This window comes from Salmo salar, chromosome 26 (genome assembly GCF_965601325.2).
Source record: "Salmo salar chromosome 26, fSalSal1, whole genome shotgun sequence".
Lineage (NCBI taxonomy): Eukaryota > Metazoa > Chordata > Actinopteri > Salmoniformes > Salmonidae > Salmo > Salmo salar.
The window spans coordinates 48,040,001-48,067,664 of NC_138316.1; the positions used below are offsets into that span (position 1 = coordinate 48,040,001).

The 27,664-nt window shown below is 42.8% G+C and overlaps 1 protein-coding gene across 2 annotated transcripts in view; it reads left to right on the top strand.

The window, feature by feature from the left end:
• LOC106593436 (multiple epidermal growth factor-like domains protein 11) overlaps positions 1–27,664 on the top strand; it is a 386,429-nt gene that overhangs the window by 324,781 nt on the left and 33,984 nt on the right. For both annotated transcript variants that reach the window (XM_082969798.1, XM_082969799.1), the window contains exon 16: positions 24,851–24,985. In XM_082969798.1, coding sequence (XP_082825924.1) covers positions 24,851–24,985 — 135 coding nt within the window. The remainder of the gene's footprint in view (positions 1–24,850; positions 24,986–27,664) is intronic.

Sequence of the window (27,664 nt, forward strand, 5' to 3'; positions counted from 1 at the left end):
TGTGTCTGTCTAGGTAAAATGTCATGTCTGTGTGTGTCTAGGTAAAATGTCATGTCTGTGTGTGTCTAGGTAAAATGTAATGTCTGTGTGTGTCTAGGTAAAATGTAATGTCTGTGTGTGTGTGTGTGTCTAGGTAAAATGTCATGTCTGTGTGTGTGTCTAGGTAAAATGTAATGTCTGTGTGTGTCTATGTAAAATGTAATGTCTGTGTGTGTGTCTAGGTAAAATGTAATGTCTGTGTGTGTCTAGGTAAAATGTAATGTCTGTGTATGTGTCTAGGTAAAATGTAATGTCTGTGTGTGTCTAGGTAAAATGTAATGTCTGTGTGTGTCTAGGTAAAATGTAATGTCTGTGTGTGTCTAGGTAAAATGTAATGTCTGTGTGTGTCTAGGTAAAATGTAATGTCTGTGTGTATGTGTCTAGGTAAAATGTAATGTCTGTGTGTATGTCTAGGTAAAATGTAATGTCTGTGTGTGTCTAGGTAAAATGTAATGTCTGTGTGTGTGTCTAGGTAAAATGTAATGTTTGTGTGTGTGTGTCTAGGTAAAATGTAATGTCTGTGTGTGTGTCTAGGTAAAATGTCATGTCTGTTTGTGTCTAGGTAAAATGTAATATCTGTGTGTGTGTGTCTAGGTAAAATGTAATGTCTGTGTGTGTCTAGGTAAAATGTAATGTCTGTGTGTGTGTCTAGGTAAAATGTAATGTTTGTGTGTGTGTGTCTAGGTAAAATGTAATGTCTGTGTGTGTGTCTAGGTAAAATGTCATGTCTGTTTGTGTCTAGGTAAAATGTAATATCTGTGTGTGTGTGTCTAGGTAAAATGTAATGTCTGTGTGTGTATGTCTAGGTAAAATGAAATGTCTGTGTGTGTCTAGGTAAAATGTAATGTCTGTGTGTGTGTGTGTCTAGGTAAAATGTAATGTCTGTGTGTGTCTAGGTAAAATGTAATGTCTGTGTGTGTGTGTGTGTCTAGGTAAAATGTGATGTCTCTGTGTGTGTCTAGGTAAAATGTAATGTTTGTGTGTGTGTGTCTAGGTAAAATGTAATGTTTGTGTGTGTCTGTCTAGGTAAAATGTAATGTCTGTGTGTGTCTAGGTAAAATGTAATGTCTGTGTGTGTCTAGGTAAAATGTAATGTCTGTGTGTGTCTAGGTAAAATGTAATGTCTGTGTGTGTGTGTGTCTAGGTAAAATGTCATGTCTGTGTGTGTGTCTAGGTAAAATGTAATGTCTGTGTGTGTGTCTAGGTAAAATGTAATGTCTGTGTGTGTCTAGGTAAAATGTAATGTCTGTGTGTGTGTCTAGGTAAAATGTAATGTCTGTGTGTGTCTAGGTAAAATGTAATGTCTGTGTATGTGTCTAGGTAAAATGTAATGTCTGTGTGTGTCTAGGTAAAATGTAATGTCTGTGTGTGTCTAGGTAAAATGTAATGTCTGTGTGTGTCTAGGTAAAATGTAATGTCTGTGTGTGTCTAGGTAAAATGTAATGTCTGTGTGTATGTGTCTAGGTAAAATGTAATGTCTGTGTGTATGTCTAGGTAAAATGTAATGTCTGTGTGTGTCTAGGTAAAATGTAATGTCTGTGTGTGTGTCTAGGTAAAATGTAATGTTTGTGTGTGTGTGTCTAGGTAAAATGTCATGTCTGTGTGTGTGTCTAGGTAAAATGTAATGTCTGTGTGTGTGTCTAGGTAAAATGTAATGTCTGTGTGTGTCTAGGTAAAATGTAATGTCTGTGTGTGTGTCTAGGTAAAATGTAATGTCTGTGTGTGTCTAGGTAAAATGTAATGTCTGTGTATGTGTCTAGGTAAAATGTAATGTCTGTGTGTGTCTAGGTAAAATGTAATGTCTGTGTGTGTCTAGGTAAAATGTAATGTCTGTGTGTGTCTAGGTAAAATGTAATGTCTGTGTGTGTCTAGGTAAAATGTAATGTCTGTGTGTATGTGTCTAGGTAAAATGTAATGTCTGTGTGTATGTCTAGGTAAAATGTAATGTCTGTGTGTGTCTAGGTAAAATGTAATGTCTGTGTGTGTGTCTAGGTAAAATGTAATGTTTGTGTGTGTGTGTCTAGGTAAAATGTAATGTCTGTGTGTGTGTCTAGGTAAAATGTAATGTTTGTGTGTGTGTGTCTAGGTAAAATGTAATGTCTGTGTGTGTGTCTAGGTAAAATGTCATGTCTGTGTGTGTGTCTATGTTCATGCCTCTCTGTGTGTACTTCTTTATGTGCATCCTTCTGTGTCAGGGAGATAAACTGCAGTCACCCAGTTCACAGAGCAGGAAGTAAACATCATTCTGACCTGTTAACTCCTCCTCTCATTACACTGAGACAGAGCAGGAAGTAAACATCATTCTGACCTGTTAACTCCTCTCATTACACTGAGACAGAGCAGGAAGTAAACATCATTCTGACCTGTTAACTCCTCCTCTCATTACACTGAGACAGAGCAGGAAGTAAACATCATTCTGACCTGTTAACTCCTCTCATTACACTGAGACAGAGCAGGAAGGAAACATCATTCTGACCTGTTAACTCCTCCTCTCATTACACTGAGACAGAGCAGGAAGTAAACATCATTCTGACCTGTTAACTCCTCTCATTACACTGAGACAGAGCAGGAAGTAAACATCATTCTGACCTGTTAACTCCTCCCCTCATTACACTGAGACAGAGCAGGAAGTAAACATCATTCTGACCTGTTAACTCCTCCTCTCATTACACTGAGACAGAGCAGGAAGTAAACATCATTCTGACCTGTTAACTCCTCCTCTCATTACACTGAGACAGAGCAGGAAGTAAACATCATTCTGACCTGTTAACTCCTCCTCTCATTACACTGAGAGAGAGCAGGAAGTAAACATCATTCTGACCTGTTAACTCCTCTCATTACACTGAGACAGAGCAGGAAGTAAACATCATTCTGACCTGTTAACTCCTCCCCTCATTACACTGAGACAGAGCAGGAAGTAAACATCATTCTGACCTGTTAACTCCTCCTCTCATTACACTGAGACAGAGCAGGAAGGAAACATCATTCTGACCTGTTAACTCCTCTCATTACACTGAGACAGAGCAGGAAGTAAACATCATTCTGACCTGTTAACTCCTCCCCTCATTACACTGAGACAGAGCAGGAAGTAAACATCATTCTGACCTGTTAACTCCTCCTCTCATTACACTGAGACAGAGCAGGAAGTAAACATCATTCTGACCTGTTAACTCCTCCTCTCATTACACTGAGACAGAGCAGGAAGTAAACATCATTCTGACCTGTTAACTCCTCCCCTCATTACACTGAGACAGAGCAGGAAGTAAACATCATTCTGACCCGTTAACTCCTCCTCTCATTACACTGAGACAGAGCAGGAAGGAAACATCATTCTGACCTGTTAACTCCTCTCATTACACTGAGACAGAGCAGGAAGTAAACATCATTCTGACCTGTTAACTCCTCTCATTACACTGAGACAGAGCAGGAAGTAAACATCATTCTGACCTGTTAACTCCTCCCCTCATTACACTGAGACAGAGCAGGAAGTAAACATCATTCTGACCTGTTAACTCCTCCTCTCATTACACTGAGACAGAGCAGGAAGTAAACATCATTCTGACCTGTTAACTCCTCTCATTACACTGAGACAGAGCAGGAAGTAAACATCATTCTGACCTGTTAACTCCTCTCATTACACTGAGACAGAGCAGGAAGTAAACATCATTCTGACCTGTTAACTCCTCCTCTCATTACACTGTGACAGAGCAGGAAGTAAACATCATTCTGACCTGTTAACTCCTCCTCTCATTACACTGAGACAGAGCAGGAAGTAAACATAATTCTGACCTGTTAACTCCTCCCCTCATTACACTGAGACAGAGCAGGAAGGAAACATCATTCTGACCTGTTAACTCCTCCTCTCATTACACTGAGACAGAGCAGGAAGGAAACATAATTCTGACCTGTTAACTCCTCCTCTCATTACACTGAGACAGAGCAGGAAGTAAACATCATTCTGACCTGTTAACTCCTCTCATTACACTGAGACAGAGCAGGAAGTAAACATCATTCTGACCTGTTAACTCCTCCTCTCATTACACTGAGACAGAGCAGGAAGTAAACATCATTCTGACCTGTTAACTCCTCCTCTCATTACACTGAGACAGAGCAGGAAGGAAACATCATTCTGACCTGTTAACTCCTCCTCTCATTACACTGAGACAGAGCAGGAAGTAAACATCATTCTGACCTGTTAACTCCTCCTCTCATTACACTGAGACAGAGCAGGAAGTAAACATCATTCTGACCTGTTAACTCCTCTCATTACACTGAGACAGAGCAGGAAGTAAACATCATTCTGACCTGTTAACTCGTCCTCTCATTACACTGAGACAGAGCAGGAAGTAAACATCATTCTGACCTGTTAACTTCTCCTCTCATTACACTGAGACAGAGCAGGAAGTAAACATCATTCTGACCTGTTAACTCCTCTCATTACACTGAGACAGAGCAGGAAGTAAAGATCATTCTGACCTGTTAACTCCTCCTCTCATTACACTGAGACAGAGCAGGAAGTAAACATCATTCTGACCTGTTAACTTCTCCTCTCATTACACTGAGACAGAGCAGGAAGTAAACATCATTCTGACCTGTTAACTCCTCCTCTCATTACACTGAGACAGAGCAGGAAGTAAACATCATTCTGACCTGTTAACTCCTCCTCTCATTACACTGAGACAGAGCAGGAAGGAAACATCATTCTGACCTGTTAACTCCTCTCATTACACTGAGACAGAGCAGGAAGTAAACATCATTCTGACCTGTTAACTCCTCCTCTCATTACACTGAGACAGAGCAGGAAGGAAACATCATTCTGACCTGTTAACTCCTCTCATTACACTGAGACAGAGCAGGAAGTAAACATCATTCTGACCTGTTAACTCCTCCTCTCATTACACTGAGACAGAGCAGGAAGGAAACATCATTCTGACCTGTTAACTCCTCTCATTACACTGAGACAGAGCAGGAAGTAAACATCATTCTGACCTGTTAACTCGTCCTCTCATTACACTGAGACAGAGCAGGAAGTAAACATCATTCTGACCTGTTAACTCCTCTCATTACACTGAGACAGAGCAGGAAGTAAACATCATTCTGACCTGTTAACTCGTCCTCTCATTACACTGAGACAGAGCAGGAAGTAAACATCATTCTGACCTGTTAACTTCTCCTCTCATTACACTGAGACAGAGCAGGAAGTAAACATCATTCTGACCTGTTAACTCCTCTCATTACACTGAGACAGAGCAGGAAGTAAAGATCATTCTGACCTGTTAACTCCTCCTCTCATTACACTGAGACAGAGCAGGAAGTAAACATCATTCTGACCTGTTAACTTCTCCTCTCATTACACTGAGACAGAGCAGGAAGTAAACATCATTCTGACCTGTTAACTCCTCCTCTCATTACACTGAGACAGAGCAGGAAGTAAACATCATTCTGACCTGTTAACTCCTCCTCTCATTACACTGAGACAGAGCAGGAAGGAAACATCATTCTGACCTGTTAACTCCTCTCATTACACTGAGACAGAGCAGGAAGTAAACATCATTCTGACCTGTTAACTCCTCCTCTCATTACACTGAGACAGAGCAGGAAGGAAACATCATTCTGACCTGTTAACTCCTCTCATTACACTGAGACAGAGCAGGAAGTAAACATCATTCTGACCTGTTAACTCCTCCTCTCATTACACTGAGACAGAGCAGGAAGGAAACATCATTCTGACCTGTTAACTCCTCTCATTACACTGAGACAGAGCAGGAAGTAAACATCATTCTGACCTGTTAACTCGTCCTCTCATTACACTGAGACAGAGCAGGAAGTAAACATCATTCTGACCTGTTAACTCCTCCTCTCATTACACTGAGACAGAGCAGGAAGGAAACATCATTCTGACCTGTTAACTCCTCCTCTCATTACACTGAGACAGAGCAGGAAGTAAACATCATTCTGACCTGTTAACTCCTCCTCTCATTACACTGAGACAGAGCAGGAAGTAAACATCATTCTGACCTGTTAACTCCTCCTCTCATTACACTGAGACAGAGCAGGAAGTAAACATCATTCTGACCTGTTAACTCCTCCTCTCATTACACTGAGACAGAGCAGGAAGGAAACATCATTCTGACCTGTTAACTCCTCCTCTCATTACACTGAGACAGAGCAGGAAGTAAACATCATTCTGACCTGTTAACTCCTCTCATTACACTGAGACAGAGCAGGAAGGAAACATCATTCTGACCTGTTAACTCCTCTCATTACACTGAGACAGAGCAGGAAGTAAACATCATTCTGACCTGTTAACTCCTCCCCTCATTACACTGAGACAGAGCAGGAAGTAAACATCATTCTGACCTGTTAACTCCTCCTCTCATTACACTGAGACAGAGCAGGAAGGAAACATCATTCTGACCTGTTAACTCCTCTCATTACACTGAGACAGAGCAGGAAGTAAACATCATTCTGACCTGTTAACTCCTCCCCTCATTACACTGAGACAGAGCAGGAAGTAAACATCATTCTGACCTGTTAACTCCTCCTCTCATTACACTGAGACAGAGCAGGAAGTAAACATCATTCTGACCTGTTAACTCCTCCTCTCATTACACTGAGACAGAGCAGGAAGTAAACATCATTCTGACCTGTTAACTCCTCCCCTCATTACACTGAGACAGAGCAGGAAGTAAACATCATTCTGACCCGTTAACTCCTCCTCTCATTACACTGAGACAGAGCAGGAAGGAAACATCATTCTGACCTGTTAACTCCTCTCATTACACTGAGACAGAGCAGGAAGTAAACATCATTCTGACCTGTTAACTCCTCTCATTACACTGAGACAGAGCAGGAAGTAAACATCATTCTGACCTGTTAACTCCTCCCCTCATTACACTGAGACAGAGCAGGAAGTAAACATCATTCTGACCTGTTAACTCCTCCTCTCATTACACTGAGACAGAGCAGGAAGTAAACATCATTCTGACCTGTTAACTCCTCTCATTACACTGAGACAGAGCAGGAAGTAAACATCATTCTGACCTGTTAACTCCTCTCATTACACTGAGACAGAGCAGGAAGTAAACATCATTCTGACCTGTTAACTCCTCCTCTCATTACACTGAGACAGAGCAGGAAGTAAACATCATTCTGACCTGTTAACTCCTCCTCTCATTACACTGAGACAGAGCAGGAAGTAAACATCATTCTGACCTGTTAACTCCTCCCCTCATTACACTGAGACAGAGCAGGAAGGAAACATCATTCTGACCTGTTAACTCCTCCTCTCATTACACTGAGACAGAGCAGGAAGGAAACATCATTCTGACCTGTTAACTCCTCCTCTCATTACACTGAGACAGAGCAGGAAGTAAACATCATTCTGACCTGTTAACTCCTCTCATTACACTGAGACAGAGCAGGAAGTAAACATCATTCTGACCTGTTAACTCCTCCTCTCATTACACTGAGACAGAGCAGGAAGTAAACATCATTCTGACCTGTTAACTCCTCCTCTCATTACACTGAGACAGAGCAGGAAGGAAACATCATTCTGACCTGTTAACTCCTCCTCTCATTACACTGAGACAGAGCAGGAAGTAAACATCATTCTGACCTGTTAACTCCTCCTCTCATTACACTGAGACAGAGCAGGAAGTAAACATCATTCTGACCTGTTAACTCCTCTCATTACACTGAGACAGAGCAGGAAGTAAACATCATTCTGACCTGTTAACTCGTCCTCTCATTACACTGAGACAGAGCAGGAAGTAAACATCATTCTGACCTGTTAACTCTCCTCTCATTACACTGAGACAGAGCAGGAAGTAAACATCATTCTGACCTGTTAACTCCTCTCATTACACTGAGACAGAGCAGGAAGTAAACATCATTCTGACCTGTTAACTCCTCCTCTCATTACACTGAGACAGAGCAGGAAGTAAACATCATTCTGACCTGTTAACTCTCCTCTCATTACACTGAGACAGAGCAGGAAGTAAACATCATTCTGACCTGTTAACTCCTCCTCTCATTACACTGAGACAGAGCAGGAAGTAAACATCATTCTGACCTGTTAACTCCTCCTCTCATTACACTGAGACAGAGCAGGAAGGAAACATCATTCTGACCTGTTAACTCCTCTCATTACACTGAGACAGAGCAGGAAGTAAACATCATTCTGACCTGTTAACTCCTCCTCTCATTACACTGAGACAGAGCAGGAAGTAAACATCATTCTGACCTGTTAACTCCTCTCATTACACTGAGACAGAGCAGGAAGTAAACATCATTCTGACCTGTTAACTCCTCCTCTCATTACACTGAGACAGAGCAGGAAGTAAACATCATTCTGACCTGTTAACTCCTCTCATTACACTGAGACAGAGCAGGAAGGAAACATCATTCTGACCTGTTAACTCCTCCTCTCATTACACTGAGACAGAGCAGGAAGTAAACATCATTCTGACCTGTTAACTCCTCTCATTACACTGAGACAGAGCAGGAAGTAAACATCATTCTGACCTGTTAACTCCTCCTCTCATTACACTGAGACAGAGCAGGAAGTAAACATCATTCTGACCTGTTAACTCCTCCTCTCATTACACTGAGACAGAGCAGGAAGTAAACATCATTCTGACCTGTTAACTCCTCCTCTCATTACACTGAGACAGAGCAGGAAGTAAACATCATTCTGACCTGTTAACTCCTCCTCTCATTACACTGAGACAGAGCAGGAAGTAAACATCATTCTGACCTGTTAACTCCTCCTCTCATTACACTGAGACAGAGCAGGAAGTAAACATCATTCTGACCTGTTAACTCCTCCTCTCATTACACTGAGACAGAGCAGGAAGTAAACATCATTCTGACCTGTTAACTCCTCTCATTACACTGAGACAGAGCAGGAAGTAAACATCATTCTGACCTGTTAACTCCTCCTCTCATTACACTGAGACAGAGCAGGAAGTAAACATCATTCTGACCTGTTAACTCCTCCTCTCATTACACTGAGACAGAGCAGGAAGTAAACATCATTCTGACCTGTTAACTCCTCTCATTACACTGAGACAGAGCAGGAAGTAAACATCATTCTGACCTGTTAACTCCTCCTCTCATTACACTGAGACAGAGCAGGAAGTAAACATCATTCTGACCTGTTAACTCTCCTCTCATTACACTGAGACAGAGCAGGAAGTAAACATCATTCTGACCTGTTAACTCCTCCTCTCATTACACTGAGACAGAGCAGGAAGTAAACATCATTCTGACCTGTTAACTCCTCCTCTCATTACACTGAGACAGAGCAGGAAGGAAACATCATTCTGACCTGTTAACTCCTCTCATTACACTGAGACAGAGCAGGAAGTAAACATCATTCTGACCTGTTAACTCCTCCTCTCATTACACTGAGACAGAGCAGGAAGGAAACATCATTCTGACCTGTTAACTCCTCTCATTACACTGAGACAGAGCAGGAAGTAAACATCATTCTGACCTGTTAACTCCTCCTCTCATTACACTGAGACAGAGCAGGAAGGAAACATCATTCTGACCTGTTAACTCCTCTCATTACACTGAGACAGAGCAGGAAGTAAACATCATTCTGACCTGTTAACTCCTCCTCTCATTACACTGAGACAGAGCAGGAAGTAAACATCATTCTGACCTGTTAACTCCTCCTCTCATTACACTGAGACAGAGCAGGAAGGAAACATCATTCTGACCTGTTAACTCCTCCTCTCATTACACTGAGACAGAGCAGGAAGTAAACATCATTCTGACCTGTTAACTCCTCCTCTCATTACACTGAGACAGAGCAGGAAGTAAACATCATTCTGACCTGTTAACTCCTCCTCTCATTACACTGAGACAGAGCAGGAAGTAAACATCATTCTGACCTGTTAACTCCTCCTCTCATTACACTGAGACAGAGCAGGAAGTAAACATCATTCTGACCTGTTAACTCCTCCTCTCATTACACTGAGACAGAGCAGGAAGTAAACATCATTCTGACCTGTTAACTCCTCCTCTCATTACACTGAGACAGAGCAGGAAGTAAACATCATTCTGACCTGTTAACTCTCCTCTCATTACACTGAGACAGAGCAGGAAGTAAACATCATTCTGACCTGTTAACTCCTCTCATTACACTGAGACAGAGCAGGAAGTAAACATCATTCTGACCTGTTAACTCCTCCTCTCATTACACTGAGACAGAGCAGGAAGTAAACATCATTCTGACCTGTTAACTCTCCTCTCATTACACTGAGACAGAGCAGGAAGTAAACATCATTCTGACCTGTTAACTCCTCCTCTCATTACACTGAGACAGAGCAGGAAGTAAACATCATTCTGACCTGTTAACTCCTCCTCTCATTACACTGAGACAGAGCAGGAAGGAAACATCATTCTGACCTGTTAACTCCTCTCATTACACTGAGACAGAGCAGGAAGTAAACATCATTCTGACCTGTTAACTCCTCCTCTCATTACACTGAGACAGAGCAGGAAGGAAACATCATTCTGACCTGTTAACTCCTCCTCTCATTACACTGAGACAGAGCAGGAAGGAAACATCATTCTGACCTGTTAACTCCTCTCATTACACTGAGACAGAGCAGGAAGTAAACATCATTCTGACCTGTTAACTCTCCTCTCATTACACTGAGACAGAGCAGGAAGTAAACATCATTCTGACCTGTTAACTCCTCCTCTCATTACACTGAGACAGAGCAGGAAGGAAACATCATTCTGACCTGTTAACTCCTCCTCTCATTACACTGAGACAGAGCAGGAAGTAAACATCATTCTGACCTGTTAACTCCTCCTCTCATTACACTGAGACAGAGCAGGAAGTAAACATCATTCTGACCTGTTAACTCCTCCTCTCATTACACTGAGACAGAGCAGGAAGGAAACATCATTCTGACCTGTTAACTCCTCTCATTACACTGAGACAGAGCAGGAAGTAAACATCATTCTGACCTGTTAACTCCTCCTCTCATTACACTGAGACAGAGCAGGAAGGAAACATCATTCTGACCTGTTAACTCCTCTCATTACACTGAGACAGAGCAGGAAGTAAACATCATTCTGACCTGTTAACTCCTCCTCTCATTACACTGAGACAGAGCAGGAAGGAAACATCATTCTGACCTGTTAACTCCTCTCATTACACTGAGACAGAGCAGGAAGTAAACATCATTCTGACCTGTTAACTCGTCCTCTCATTACACTGAGACAGAGCAGGAAGTAAACATCATTCTGACCTGTTAACTCCTCCTCTCATTACACTGAGACAGAGCAGGAAGGAAACATCATTCTGACCTGTTAACTCCTCCTCTCATTACACTGAGACAGAGCAGGAAGTAAACATCATTCTGACCTGTTAACTCCTCCTCTCATTACACTGAGACAGAGCAGGAAGTAAACATCATTCTGACCTGTTAACTCCTCCTCTCATTACACTGAGACAGAGCAGGAAGTAAACATCATTCTGACCTGTTAACTCCTCCTCTCATTACACTGAGACAGAGCAGGAAGGAAACATCATTCTGACCTGTTAACTCCTCCTCTCATTACACTGAGACAGAGCAGGAAGTAAACATCATTCTGACCTGTTAACTCGTCCTCTCATTACACTGAGACAGAGCAGGAAGTAAACATCATTCTGACCTGTTAACTCCTCCTCTCATTACACTGAGACAGAGCAGGAAGTAAACATCATTCTGACCTGTTAACTCCTCTCATTACACTGAGACAGAGCAGGAAGTAAAGATCATTCTGACCTGTTAACTCCTCCTCTCATTACACTGAGACAGAGCAGGAAGTAAACATCATTCTGACCTGTTAACTCTCCTCTCATTACACTGAGACAGAGCAGGAAGTAAACATCATTCTGACCTGTTAACTCCTCCTCTCATTACACTGAGACAGAGCAGGAAGTAAACATCATTCTGACCTGTTAACTCCTCCTCTCATTACACTGAGACAGAGCAGGAAGGAAACATCATTCTGACCTGTTAACTCCTCTCATTACACTGAGACAGAGCAGGAAGTAAACATCATTCTGACCTGTTAACTCCTCCTCTCATTACACTGAGACAGAGCAGGAAGTAAACATCATTCTGACCTGTTAACTCCTCCTCTCATTACACTGAGACAGAGCAGGAAGGAAACATCATTCTGACCTGTTAACTCCTCTCATTACACTGAGACAGAGCAGGAAGTAAACATCATTCTGACCTGTTAACTCGTCCTCTCATTACACTGAGACAGAGCAGGAAGTAAACATCATTCTGACCTGTTAACTCCTCCTCTCATTACACTGAGACAGAGCAGGAAGGAAACATCATTCTGACCTGTTAACTCCTCCTCTCATTACACTGAGACAGAGCAGGAAGTAAACATCATTCTGACCTGTTAACTCCTCCTCTCATTACACTGAGACAGAGCAGGAAGTAAACATCATTCTGACCTGTTAACTCCTCCTCTCATTACACTGAGACAGAGCAGGAAGTAAACATCATTCTGACCTGTTAACTCCTCCTCTCATTACACTGAGACAGAGCAGGAAGGAAACATCATTCTGACCTGTTAACTCCTCCTCTCATTACACTGAGACAGAGCAGGAAGTAAACATCATTCTGACCTGTTAACTCCTCTCATTACACTGAGACAGAGCAGGAAGTAAACATCATTCTGACCTGTTAACTCCTCCTCTCATTACACTGAGACAGAGCAGGAAGTAAACATCATTCTGACCTGTTAACTCCTCCTCTCATTACACTGAGACAGAGCAGGAAGTAAACATCATTCTGACCTGTTAACTCCTCCTCTCATTACACTGAGACAGAGCAGGAAGTAAACATCATTCTGACCTGTTAACTCCTCCTCTCATTACACTGAGACAGAGCAGGAAGGAAACATCATTCTGACCTGTTAACTCCTCTCATTACACTGAGACAGAGCAGGAAGTAAACATCATTCTGACCTGTTAACTCCTCCTCTCATTACACTGAGACAGAGCAGGAAGTAAACATCATTCTGACCTGTTAACTCCTCCTCTCATTACACTGAGACAGAGCAGGAAGTAAACATCATTCTGACCTGTTAACTCCTCCTCTCATTACACTGAGACAGAGCAGGAAGTAAACATCATTCTGACCTGTTAACTCCTCCCCTCATTACACTGAGACAGAGCAGGAAGTAAACATCATTCTGACCTGTTAACTCCTCCTCTCATTACACTGAGACAGAGCAGGAAGGAAACATCATTCTGACCTGTTAACTCCTCTCATTACACTGAGACAGAGCAGGAAGTAAACATCATTCTGACCTGTTAACTCCTCTCATTACACTGAGACAGAGCAGGAAGTAAACATCATTCTGACCTGTTAACTCCTCCTCTCATTACACTGAGACAGAGCAGGAAGTAAACATCATTCTGACCTGTTAACTCCTCCTCTCATTACACTGAGACAGAGCAGGAAGTAAACATCATTCTGACCTGTTAACTCCTCTCATTACACTGAGACAGAGCAGGAAGTAAACATCATTCTGACCTGTTAACTCCTCTCATTACACTGAGACAGAGCAGGAAGTAAACATCATTCTGACCTGTTAACTCCTCCTCTCATTACACTGAGACAGAGCAGGAAGTAAACATCATTCTGACCTGTTAACTCCTCCTCTCATTACACTGAGACAGAGCAGGAAGTAAACATCATTCTGACCTGTTAACTCCTCCTCTCATTACACTGAGACAGAGCAGGAAGGAAACATCATTCTGACCTGTTAACTCCTCCTCTCATTACACTGAGACAGAGCAGGAAGGAAACATCATTCTGACCTGTTAACTCCTCCTCTCATTACACTGAGACAGAGCAGGAAGTAAACATCATTCTGACCTGTTAACTCCTCTCATTACACTGAGACAGAGCAGGAAGTAAACATCATTCTGACCTGTTAACTCCTCCTCTCATTACACTGAGACAGAGCAGGAAGTAAACATCATTCTGACCTGTTAACTCCTCCTCTCATTACACTGAGACAGAGCAGGAAGGAAACATCATTCTGACCTGTTAACTCCTCCTCTCATTACACTGAGACAGAGCAGGAAGTAAACATCATTCTGACCTGTTAACTCCTCCTCTCATTACACTGAGACAGAGCAGGAAGTAAACATCATTCTGACCTGTTAACTCCTCTCATTACACTGAGACAGAGCAGGAAGTAAACATCATTCTGACCTGTTAACTCCTCCTCTCATTACACTGAGACAGAGCAGGAAGTAAACATCATTCTGACCTGTTAACTCCTCCTCTCATTACACTGAGACAGAGCAGGAAGTAAACATCATTCTGACCTGTTAACTCCTCTCATTACACTGAGACAGAGCAGGAAGTAAAGATCATTCTGACCTGTTAACTCCTCCTCTCATTACACTGAGACAGAGCAGGAAGTAAACATCATTCTGACCTGTTAACTTCTCCTCTCATTACACATGAAACAGAGCAGGAAGTAAACATCATTCTGACCTGTTAACTCCTCCTCTCATTACACTGGGACAGAGCAGGAAGTAAACATCATTCTGACCTGTTAACTCCTCCTCTCATTACACTGAGACAGAGCAGGAAGGAAACATCATTCTGACCTGTTAACTCCTCTCATTACACTGAGACAGAGCAGGAAGTAAACATCATTCTGACCTGTTAACTCCTCCTCTCATTACACTGAGACAGAGCAGGAAGTAAACATCATTCTGACCTGTTAACTCCTCTCATTACACTGAGACAGAGCAGGAAGTAAACATCATTCTGACCTGTTAACTCCTCCTCTCATTACACTGAGACAGAGCAGGAAGTAAACATCATTCTGACCTGTTAACTCCTCTCATTACACTGAGACAGAGCAGGAAGGAAACATCATTCTGACCTGTTAACTCCTCCTCTCATTACACTGAGACAGAGCAGGAAGTAAACATCATTCTGACCTGTTAACTCCTCTCATTACACTGAGACAGAGCAGGAAGTAAACATCATTCTGACCTGTTAACTCCTCCCCTCATTACACTGAGACAGAGCAGGAAGTAAACATCATTCTGACCTGTTAACTCCTCCTCTCATTACACTGAGACAGAGCAGGAAGTAAACATCATTCTGACCTGTTAACTCCTCCTCTCATTACACTGAGACAGAGCAGGAAGTAAACATCATTCTGACCTGTTAACTCCTCCTCTCATTACACTGAGACAGAGCAGGAAGTAAACATCATTCTGACCTGTTAACTCCTCTCATTACACTGAGACAGAGCAGGAAGTAAACATCATTCTGACCTGTTAACTCCTCCTCTCATTACACTGAGACAGAGCAGGAAGTAAACATCATTCTGACCTGTTAACTCCTCCTCTCATTACACTGAGACAGAGCAGGAAGGAAACATCATTCTGACCTGTTAACTCCTCTCATTACACTGAGACAGAGCAGGAAGTAAACATCATTCTGACCTGTTAACTCCTCCCCTCATTACACTGAGACAGAGCAGGAAGTAAACATCATTCTGACCTGTTAACTCCTCCTCTCATTACACTGAGACAGAGCAGGAAGTAAACATCATTCTGACCTGTTAACTCCTCCTCTCATTACACTGAGACAGAGCAGGAAGTAAACATCATTCTGACCTGTTAACTCCTCCCCTCATTACACTGAGACAGAGCAGGAAGTAAACATCATTCTGACCTGTTAACTCCTCCTCTCATTACACTGAGACAGAGCAGGAAGGAAACATCATTCTGACCTGTTAACTCCTCTCATTACACTGAGACAGAGCAGGAAGTAAACATCATTCTGACCTGTTAACTCCTCTCATTACACTGAGACAGAGCAGGAAGTAAACATCATTCTGACCTGTTAACTCCTCCCCTCATTACACTGAGACAGAGCAGGAAGTAAACATCATTCTGACCTGTTAACTCCTCCTCTCATTACACTGAGACAGAGCAGGAAGTAAACATCATTCTGACCTGTTAACTCCTCTCATTACACTGAGACAGAGCAGGAAGTAAACATCATTCTGACCTGTTAACTCCTCCTCTCATTACACTGAGACAGAGCAGGAAGTAAACATCATTCTGACCTGTTAACTCCTCCTCTCATTACACTGAGACAGAGCAGGAAGGAAACATCATTCTGACCTGTTAACTCCTCTCATTACACTGAGACAGAGCAGGAAGTAAACATCATTCTGACCTGTTAACTCGTCCTCTCATTACACTGAGACAGAGCAGGAAGTAAACATCATTCTGACCTGTTAACTTCTCCTCTCATTACACTGAGACAGAGCAGGAAGTAAACATCATTCTGACCTGTTAACTCCTCTCATTACACTGAGACAGAGCAGGAAGTAAACATCATTCTGACCTGTTAACTCCTCCTCTCATTACACTGAGACAGAGCAGGAAGTAAACATCATTCTGACCTGTTAACTCTCCTCTCATTACACTGAGACAGAGCAGGAAGTAAACATCATTCTGACCTGTTAACTCCTCCTCTCATTACACTGAGACAGAGCAGGAAGTAAACATCATTCTGACCTGTTAACTCCTCCTCTCATTACACTGAGACAGAGCAGGAAGGAAACATCATTCTGACCTGTTAACTCCTCTCATTACACTGAGACAGAGCAGGAAGTAAACATCATTCTGACCTGTTAACTCCTCCTCTCATTACACTGAGACAGAGCAGGAAGGAAACATCATTCTGACCTGTTAACTCCTCCTCTCATTACACTGAGACAGAGCAGGAAGGAAACATCATTCTGACCTGTTAACTCCTCTCATTACACTGAGACAGAGCAGGAAGTAAACATCATTCTGACCTGTTAACTCGTCCTCTCATTACACTGAGACAGAGCAGGAAGTAAACATCATTCTGACCTGTTAACTCCTCCTCTCATTACACTGAGACAGAGCAGGAAGGAAACATCATTCTGACCTGTTAACTCCTCCTCTCATTACACTGAGACAGAGCAGGAAGTAAACATCATTCTGACCTGTTAACTCCTCCTCTCATTACACTGAGACAGAGCAGGAAGTAAACATCATTCTGACCTGTTAACTCCTCCTCTCATTACACTGAGACAGAGCAGGAAGTAAACATCATTCTGACCTGTTAACTCCTCCTCTCATTACACTGAGACAGAGCAGGAAGGAAACATCATTCTGACCTGTTAACTCCTCCTCTCATTACACTGAGACAGAGCAGGAAGTAAACATCATTCTGACCTGTTAACTCCTCTCATTACACTGAGACAGAGCAGGAAGTAAACATCATTCTGACCTGTTAACTCCTCCCCTCATTACACTGAGACAGAGCAGGAAGTAAACATCATTCTGACCTGTTAACTCCTCCTCTCATTACACTGAGACAGAGCAGGAAGTAAACATCATTCTGACCTGTTAACTCCTCCCCTCATTACACTGAGACAGAGCAGGAAGTAAACATCATTCTGACCTGTTAACTCCTCCTCTCATTACACTGAGACAGAGCAGGAAGGAAACATCATTCTGACCTGTTAACTCCTCTCATTACACTGAGACAGAGCAGGAAGTAAACATCATTCTGACCTGTTAACTCCTCCCCTCATTACACTGAGACAGAGCAGGAAGTAAACATCATTCTGACCTGTTAACGCCTCCTCTCATTACACTGAGACAGAGCAGGAAGTAAACATCATTCTGACCTGTTAACTCCTCCTCTCATTACACTGAGACAGAGCAGGAAGTAAACATCATTCTGACCTGTTAACTCCTCCCCTCATTACACTGAGACAGAGCAGGAAGTAAACATCATTCTGACCCGTTAACTCCTCCTCTCATTACACTGAGACAGAGCAGGAAGGAAACATCATTCTGACCTGTTAACTCCTCTCATTACACTGAGACAGAGCAGGAAGTAAACATCATTCTGACCTGTTAACTCCTCTCATTACACTGAGACAGAGCAGGAAGTAAACATCATTCTGACCTGTTAACTCCTCCCCTCATTACACTGAGACAGAGCAGGAAGTAAACATCATTCTGACCTGTTAACTCCTCCTCTCATTACACTGAGACAGAGCAGGAAGTAAACATCATTCTGACCTGTTAACTCCTCTCATTACACTGAGACAGAGCAGGAAGTAAACATCATTCTGACCTGTTAACTCCTCTCATTACACTGAGACAGAGCAGGAAGTAAACATCATTCTGACCTGTTAACTCCTCCTCTCATTACACTGTGACAGAGCAGGAAGTAAACATCATTCTGACCTGTTAACTCCTCCTCTCATTACACTGAGACAGAGCAGGAAGTAAACATAATTCTGACCTGTTAACTCCTCCCCTCATTACACTGAGACAGAGCAGGAAGGAAACATCATTCTGACCTGTTAACTCCTCCTCTCATTACACTGAGACAGAGCAGGAAGGAAACATCATTCTGACCTGTTAACTCCTCCTCTCATTACACTGAGACAGAGCAGGAAGTAAACATCATTCTGACCTGTTAACTCCTCTCATTACACTGAGACAGAGCAGGAAGTAAACATCATTCTGACCTGTTAACTCCTCCTCTCATTACACTGAGACAGAGCAGGAAGTAAACATCATTCTGACCTGTTAACTCCTCCTCTCATTACACTGAGACAGAGCAGGAAGGAAACATCATTCTGACCTGTTAACTCCTCCTCTCATTACACTGAGACAGAGCAGGAAGTAAACATCATTCTGACCTGTTAACTCCTCCTCTCATTACACTGAGACAGAGCAGGAAGTAAACATCATTCTGACCTGTTAACTCCTCTCATTACACTGAGACAGAGCAGGAAGTAAACATCATTCTGACCTGTTAACTCGTCCTCTCATTACACTGAGACAGAGCAGGAAGTAAACATCATTCTGACCTGTTAACTTCTCCTCTCATTACACTGAGACAGAGCAGGAAGTAAACATCATTCTGACCTGTTAACTCCTCTCATTACACTGAGACAGAGCAGGAAGTAAAGATCATTCTGACCTGTTAACTCCTCCTCTCATTACACTGAGACAGAGCAGGAAGTAAACATCATTCTGACCTGTTAACTTCTCCTCTCATTACACTGAGACAGAGCAGGAAGTAAACATCATTCTGACCTGTTAACTCCTCCTCTCATTACACTGAGACAGAGCAGGAAGTAAACATCATTCTGACCTGTTAACTCCTCCTCTCATTACACTGAGACAGAGCAGGAAGGAAACATCATTCTGACCTGTTAACTCCTCTCATTACACTGAGACAGAGCAGGAAGTAAACATCATTCTGACCTGTTAACTCCTCCTCTCATTACACTGAGACAGAGCAGGAAGGAAACATCATTCTGACCTGTTAACTCCTCTCATTACACTGAGACAGAGCAGGAAGTAAACATCATTCTGACCTGTTAACTCCTCCTCTCATTACACTGAGACAGAGCAGGAAGGAAACATCATTCTGACCTGTTAACTCCTCTCATTACACTGAGACAGAGCAGGAAGTAAACATCATTCTGACCTGTTAACTCGTCCTCTCATTACACTGAGACAGAGCAGGAAGTAAACATCATTCTGACCTGTTAACTCCTCCTCTCATTACACTGAGACAGAGCAGGAAGGAAACATCATTCTGACCTGTTAACTCCTCCTCTCATTACACTGAGACAGAGCAGGAAGTAAACATCATTCTGACCTGTTAACTCCTCCTCTCATTACACTGAGACAGAGCAGGAAGTAAACATCATTCTGACCTGTTAACTCCTCCTCTCATTACACTGAGACAGAGCAGGAAGTAAACATCATTCTGACCTGTTAACTCCTCTCATTACACTGAGACAGAGCAGGAAGTAAACATCATTCTGACCTGTTAACTCCTCCCCTCATTACACTGAGACAGAGCAGGAAGTAAACATCATTCTGACCTGTTAACGCCTCCTCTCATTACACTGAGACAGAGCAGGAAGTAAACATCATTCTGACCTGTTAACTCCTCCTCTCATTACACTGAGACAGAGCAGGAAGTAAACATCATTCTGACCTGTTAACTCCTCCCCTCATTACACTGAGACAGAGCAGGAAGTAAACATCATTCTGACCCGTTAACTCCTCCTCTCATTACACTGAGACAGAGCAGGAAGGAAACATCATTCTGACCTGTTAACTCCTCTCATTACACTGAGACAGAGCAGGAAGTAAACATCATTCTGACCTGTTAACTTCTCCTCTCATTACACTGAGACAGAGCAGGAAGTAAACATCATTCTGACCTGTTAACTCCTCTCATTACACTGAGACAGAGCAGGAAGTAAAGATCATTCTGACCTGTTAACTCCTCCTCTCATTACACTGAGACAGAGCAGGAAGTAAACATCATTCTGACCTGTTAACTTCTCCTCTCATTACACTGAGACAGAGCAGGAAGTAAACATCATTCTGACCTGTTAACTCCTCCTCTCATTACACTGAGACAGAGCAGGAAGTAAACATCATTCTGACCTGTTAACTCCTCCTCTCATTACACTGAGACAGAGCAGGAAGGAAACATCATTCTGACCTGTTAACTCCTCTCATTACACTGAGACAGAGCAGGAAGTAAACATCATTCTGACCTGTTAACTCCTCCTCTCATTACACTGAGACAGAGCAGGAAGGAAACATCATTCTGACCTGTTAACTCCTCTCATTACACTGAGACAGAGCAGGAAGTAAACATCATTCTGACCTGTTAACTCCTCCTCTCATTACACTGAGACAGAGCAGGAAGGAAACATCATTCTGACCTGTTAACTCCTCTCATTACACTGAGACAGAGCAGGAAGTAAACATCATTCTGACCTGTTAACTCGTCCTCTCATTACACTGAGACAGAGCAGGAAGTAAACATCATTCTGACCTGTTAACTCCTCCTCTCATTACACTGAGACAGAGCAGGAAGGAAACATCATTCTGACCTGTTAACTCCTCCTCTCATTACACTGAGACAGAGCAGGAAGTAAACATCATTCTGACCTGTTAACTCCTCCTCTCATTACACTGAGACAGAGCAGGAAGTAAACATCATTCTGACCTGTTAACTCCTCCTCTCATTACACTGAGACAGAGCAGGAAGTAAACATCATTCTGACCTGTTAACTCCTCTCATTACACTGAGACAGAGCAGGAAGTAAACATCATTCTGACCTGTTAACTCCTCCCCTCATTACACTGAGACAGAGCAGGAAGGAAACATCATTCTGACCTGTTAACTTCTCCTCTCATTACACTGAGACAGAGCAGGAGGTAAACATCATTCTGACCTGTTAACTCCTCCTCTCATTACACTGAGACAGAGCAGGAAGTAAACATCATTCTGACCTGTTAACTCGTCCTCTCATTACACTGAGACAGAGCAGGAAGGAAACATCATTCTGACCTGTTAACTCCTCCTCTCATTACACTGAGACAGAGCAGGAAGTAAACATCATTCTGACCTGTTAACTCCTCTCATTACACTGAGACAGAGCAGGAAGTAAACATCATTCTGACCTGTTAACTCCTCCCCTCATTACACTGAGACAGAGCAGGAAGTAAACATCATTCTGACCTGTTAACTCCTCTCATTACACTGAGACAGAGCAGGAAGTAAACATCATTCTGACCTGTTAACTCCTCTCATTACACTGAGACAGAGCAGGAAGGAAACATCATTCTGACCTGTTAACTCCTCCTCTCATTACACTGAGACAGAGCAGGAAGTAAACATCATTCTGACCTGTTAACTCCTCCTCTCATTACACTGAGACAGAGCAGGAAGTAAACATCATTCTGACCTGTTAACTCCTCCTCTCATTACACTGAGACAGAGCAGGAAGTAAACATCATTCTGACCTGTTAACTCCTCCTCTCATTACACTGAGACAGAGCAGGAAGGAAACATCATTCTGACCTGTTAACTCCTCTCATTACACTGAGACAGAGCAGGAAGTAAACATCATTCTGACCTGTTAACTCCTCTCATTACACTGAGACAGAGCAGGAAGTAAAGATCATTCTGACCTGTTAACTCCTCTCATTACACTGAGACAGAGCAGGAAGTAAACATCATTCTGACCTGTTAACTCCTCTCATTACACTGAGACAGAGCAGGAAGTAAACATCATTCTGACCTGTTAACTCCTCCTCTCATTACACTGAGACAGAGCAGGAAGTAAAGATCATTCTGACCTGTTAACTCCTCTCATTACACTGAGACAGAGCAGGAAGGAAACATCATTCTGACCTGTTAACTCCTCTCATTACACTGAGACAGAGCAGGAAGTAAACATCATTCTGACCTGTTAACTCCTCCCCTCATTACACTGAGACAGAGCAGGAAGTAAACATCATTCTGACCTGTTAACTCCTCTCATTACACTGAGACAGAGCAGGAAGTAAACATCATTCTGACCTGTTAACTCCTCCTCTCATTACACTGAGACAGAGCAGGAAGGAAACATCATTCTGACCTGTTAACTCCTCCCCTCATTACACTGAGACAGAGCAGGAAGTAAACATCATTCTGACCTGTTAACTCCTCTCATTACACTGAGACAGAGCAGGAAGTAAACATCATTCTGACCTGTTAACTCCTCCTCTCATTACACTGAGACAGAGCAGGAAGGAAACATCATTCTGACCTGTTAACTCCTCCTCTCGCCACTTAGAGAAACATCAATGCAAACTAATTAAGAGCTTAAGGAAGACATATGGCCTGATTGGCACAGGATGTAGCCCAATGGCACCCTATTCCCTTTATAGTGCACAATACTCTATGGGCCGTATATAGTGCACTATATACCATTTGGGATGTTGGCAGCCTCAGTGAAGGAGGACAAAGCTAAGCCCCCTAACTGGTCTGTTCCTTCACTACAGAGGACTACAATAGAGAACAGAGTGGGCTGTCAAAGTGGTTTTCTTCCTTGGCTTCAGACTTTACCTCATTTGAACCTGAAAGAAGAAAGGAAAAGAGAGGAGAGGAGAGGAGGGGAGAGGAGAGGAGAGTTGGGGAGTGGAGGGGATGAGAGGAGGGGAGGGGAGGGGAGAGTAGAGGAGAAATAGGAAATAGGAAATAGGAAATGCCATGAGCGTTTGAGTGTTTAATGTTATCTTTGGTGTGTAGTGTCCGGTAGTATCTTGTAGTGTCTTGTAGTGTCCGGTAGTGTCCAGTAGTGTCCGGTAGTGTCTTGTAGTGTCCTGTAGTGTCTTGTAGTGTCTGGTAGTGTCCAGTAGTGTCCGGTAGTGTCCTGTAGTGTCCGGTAGTGTCCTGTAGTGTCTGGTAGTGTCCGGTAGTGTCCGGTGGTGTCCGCGAGTGTCCGGTAGTGTCCGGTAGTGTCCGGTAGTGTCTTGTAATGTCCGGTAGTGTCCGGTAGTGTCCGGTGGTGTCCGGGGGTGTCCGGTGGTGTCCGGTAGTGTCCGGTGGTGTCCTGTAGTGTCCGGTAGTGTCCGGTGGTGTCCTGTAGTGTCCGGTGGTGTCCTGTAGTGTCCGGTAGTGTCCGGTAGTGCCTTGTAGTGTCCGGTAGTGTCCGGTAGTGTCTTGTAGTCTCCGGTAGTGTCCTGTAGTGTCCTGTAGTGTCCGGTAGTGTCTTGCAGTGTCTGGCAGTGTCCAGGATTGTCCGTGAGTGTCTTCTAGTGTCTGGTAGTGTCCGGTAGTGTCTGGTAGTGTCTGGTAGTGTCCGGTAGTGTCTGGCAGTGTCCAGGATTGTCCGTGAGTGTCTTCTAGTGTCTTCTAGTGTCTGGTAGTGTCCGGTAGTGTCTGGTTGTGTCTGGTAGTGTCTGGTAGTGTCTGGTAGTGTCTGGTAGTGTCCGGTAGTGTCTGGTTGTGTCTGGTAGTGTCTGGTAGTGTCCAGGATTGTCTGATAGTGTCTGGTAGTGTCTGGTAGTGTCCGGTAGTGTCCGGTAGTGTCCGGTGGTGTCCGGTAGTGTCCGGTAGTGTCCGGTTGTGTCCGGTTGTGTCCGGTGGTGTCCGGTTGTGTCCGGTGGTGTCCGGTAGTGTCCGGTGGTGTCCGTTGGTGTCCGTTGGTGTCCGGTAGTGTCCGGTGGTGTCCTGTAGTGTCTGGTGGTGTCCGGTAGTGTCCAGGAGTGTCCGGTAGTGTCCGGTAGTGTCCGGTTGTGTCCGGTAGTGTCCGGTAGTGTCCGGTAGTGTCCGGTGGTGTCCGGTGGTGTCTGGTGGTGTCTAGTGGTATCTGGTGGTGTCTGGTGGTGTCTGGTAGGGTCTGGTAGTGTCCGGTAGTGTCCGGTTGTGTCTTAGCTTTGTATCTGTGGTTGTCTCAGAAATGTCTGTGTTTATAAGTATACACACACACACACACACACACACACACACACACACACACACACACACACACACACACACACCCAGACACACACAGACACACACACACACACACACACACACACACACACACACACACACACACACACACACACACACACACACACACACACACACACACACACAAACATACCCCCCCACCACACACACACACACAGACACACACACACACAGACACACACACACACACACACACACAGACACACACACACACACACACACAAACATACACACACACACACACGCATACGCATACACACACGCACACACACACACACACACACACACACACACACACACACACACACTCACAGACACACACACACACACACTCACACACACACATACCTACATACCTACACATACCTACTCACACATTAATCCACTCACCCTGTCCCCTGTGTTTTCAGTCTGTTCTCCAGGGTTCTATGGTCAGCGCTGCAGTCAGTCCTGTCCTCAGTGTATCCATAGCAATGGTCCTTGTCACCACATCACAGGACACTGTGAGTGTCTGTCAGGATTCTGTGGCTCTCTGTGTAACCAAGGTGAGTTTCTCTAGTCTTTCTGCTCGCTCTGCTTCAAACCTCTTTCCATCAGTCGCTGTTCTTTCTGCCTCAAACCCCTTACAGTCTTTGTTCTCTCTGTCTCAAACCCCTTACAGTCTCTGTTCTCTCTGTCTCAAACCCCTTACAGTCTCTGTTCTCTCTGTCTCAAACCCCTTACAGTCTCTGTTCTCTCTGTCTCAAACCCCTTACAGTCTCTGTTCTCTCTGTCTCAAACCCCTTACAGTCTCTGTTCTCTCTGTCTCAAACCCCTTACAGTCTCTGTTCTCTCTGTCTCAAACCCCTTACTGTCTCTGCTCTCTCTGTCTCTAGGTTTGATATGACTGTTTGGAGATGGGACATAGGTCTCTGTTTTCACTCTGCCTCAAACCTCTTTCCACTAGCCTGGATGCCAGACAGTTTGTACTTTAGCCAACTCATTTGTCTTACGTACAATGTTAATTTGTCATTTTTGTACGTTCAATAGATATATCAACACAACTTTACATATTTAAATAGTGTTCTGAAGTAAATTCAGTCATAAATCTGAAGCCGGTCTCCTCCACGTCACAAGAGAAGGAGCTAATGCTTGTCTTCAAGTCTCAGCCAAGGTTATTCATCTGGAGTGTGTGGCTTAATCACAGAACCATCTGTTAGGACGTAGATCTATTAGGACATAGATCTGTTACTGTTATGACATAGATATATCAGGACATAAATCTATTAAGCCATAGATCTGTTAATATGACATAGATCTATTAGGTCATAGATTTGTTACTGTTAGGACATAGATCTGTTAATATGACATAAATCTGTTAAAATGACATAGGTCTGTTAATAGGATATAGATCTGTTAATAGGATATAGATCTGTTAATATGACCTATATTAGTTAATATAACATAGATCTGTTAATACGACATATATCTATTAATATGACATAAATCTGTTCTGACATAGATCTGTTGAGACATAGATCTGTTAATAGGACATAGATCTGTTAATATGACATAGATCTGTTAAAATGACATAGAGCTGTTGAGACATAGATATGTATAACATAGATCTGTTATGACCGTTCCTCTCCCCTGCCTGGTCCACAGTGCTATAAAGGCTATAGAGTGGTGAGGAGGAGGAGCTCTGAGGACCCTTTGTGTCCGGAAGTAATTTAGACATTGATTGTAGTCATTGCGATCTGTAGTCATTATGATCTGTAGTCATTACGATCTGTAGTCATTACGATCTGTAGTCATTACGATCTGTAGTCATTACGATCTGTAGCCATTACGATCTGTAGTCATTACGATCTGTAGTCATTACGATCTGTAGTCATTACGATCTGTAGCCATTACGATCTGTAGTTATTACGATCTGTAGTCATTACGATCTGTAGTCATTAAAATCTGTAGTCATTACGATCTGTAGTCATTACGATCTGTAGTCATTTCGATCTGTAGCCATTATGATCTGTAGTCATTACGATCTGTAGTCATTACGATCTGTAGTCATTACAATCTGTAGTCATTATGATCTGTAGTCATTACGATCTGTAGCCATTACGATCTGTAGTCATTACGATCTGTAGCCATTACGATCTGTAGTCATTACGATCTGTAGCCATTACGATCTGTAGTCATTACGATCTGTAGTCATTACGATCTGTAGTCATTACGATGTGTAGTCATTATAATCTGTAGTCATTACGATCTGTAGTCATTACGATCTGTAGTCATTACGATCTGTAGTCATTACGATCTGTAGCCATTACGATCTGTAGTCATTATGATCTGTAGTCATTATGATCTGTAGCCATTACGATCTGTAGTCATTATGATCTGTAGTCATTACGATCTGTAGTCATTATGATCTGTAGTCATTATGATCTGTAGTCATTATGATCTGTAGCCATTACGATCTGTAGTCATTATGATCTGTAGTCATTACGATCTGTAGTCATTATGATCTGTAGTCATTATGATCTGTAGCCATTACGATCTGTAGTCATTACGATCTGTAGTCATTATGATCTGTAGTCATTACGATCTGTAGTCATTATGATCTGTAGTCATTATGATCTGTAGTCATTACGATCTGTAGTCATTACGATCTGTAGTCATTATGATCTGTAGTCATTATGATCTGTAGTCATTACGATCTGTAGCCATTATAATCTGTAGTCATTACGATCTGTAGTCATTACGATCTGTAGTCATTATAATCTGTAGTCATTACGATCTGTAGAGTTGCTATTTTCTCAAGTTTTCTCATGTCAGATAACTCGTGACTCCTGGATTTGTCATTATGTTAATAAAGTCTTATCTAATCAACAAATACGATAGTCAGTTTAAAAAAGGTTAAGGGTACAAGACTGTGTACATATCTGGCTGTGTTGGCAAAATTACTACATATCCCATCGAACCAAGAGGGGAGTGGCTGCCCGTTGTCACAGTTACAAGCAGAACCAGTCAGAAACGTCCAGCTGACCCTACGCTAATGGCGCCGGTGATGTCCTTCGCCACCGCCGTTGTCTTACGACAGATACCTCGAACCTGTCATGACTATTCAACAAAACAATTAAACAATACATCATTTTAAAGTTTTTTTCCATCAAATGTCTTAGTTATATGATTGTAGTTTTTTACTTTTGAAGTTGAGGGTGCATTATTTAGGACGTTTGACAATG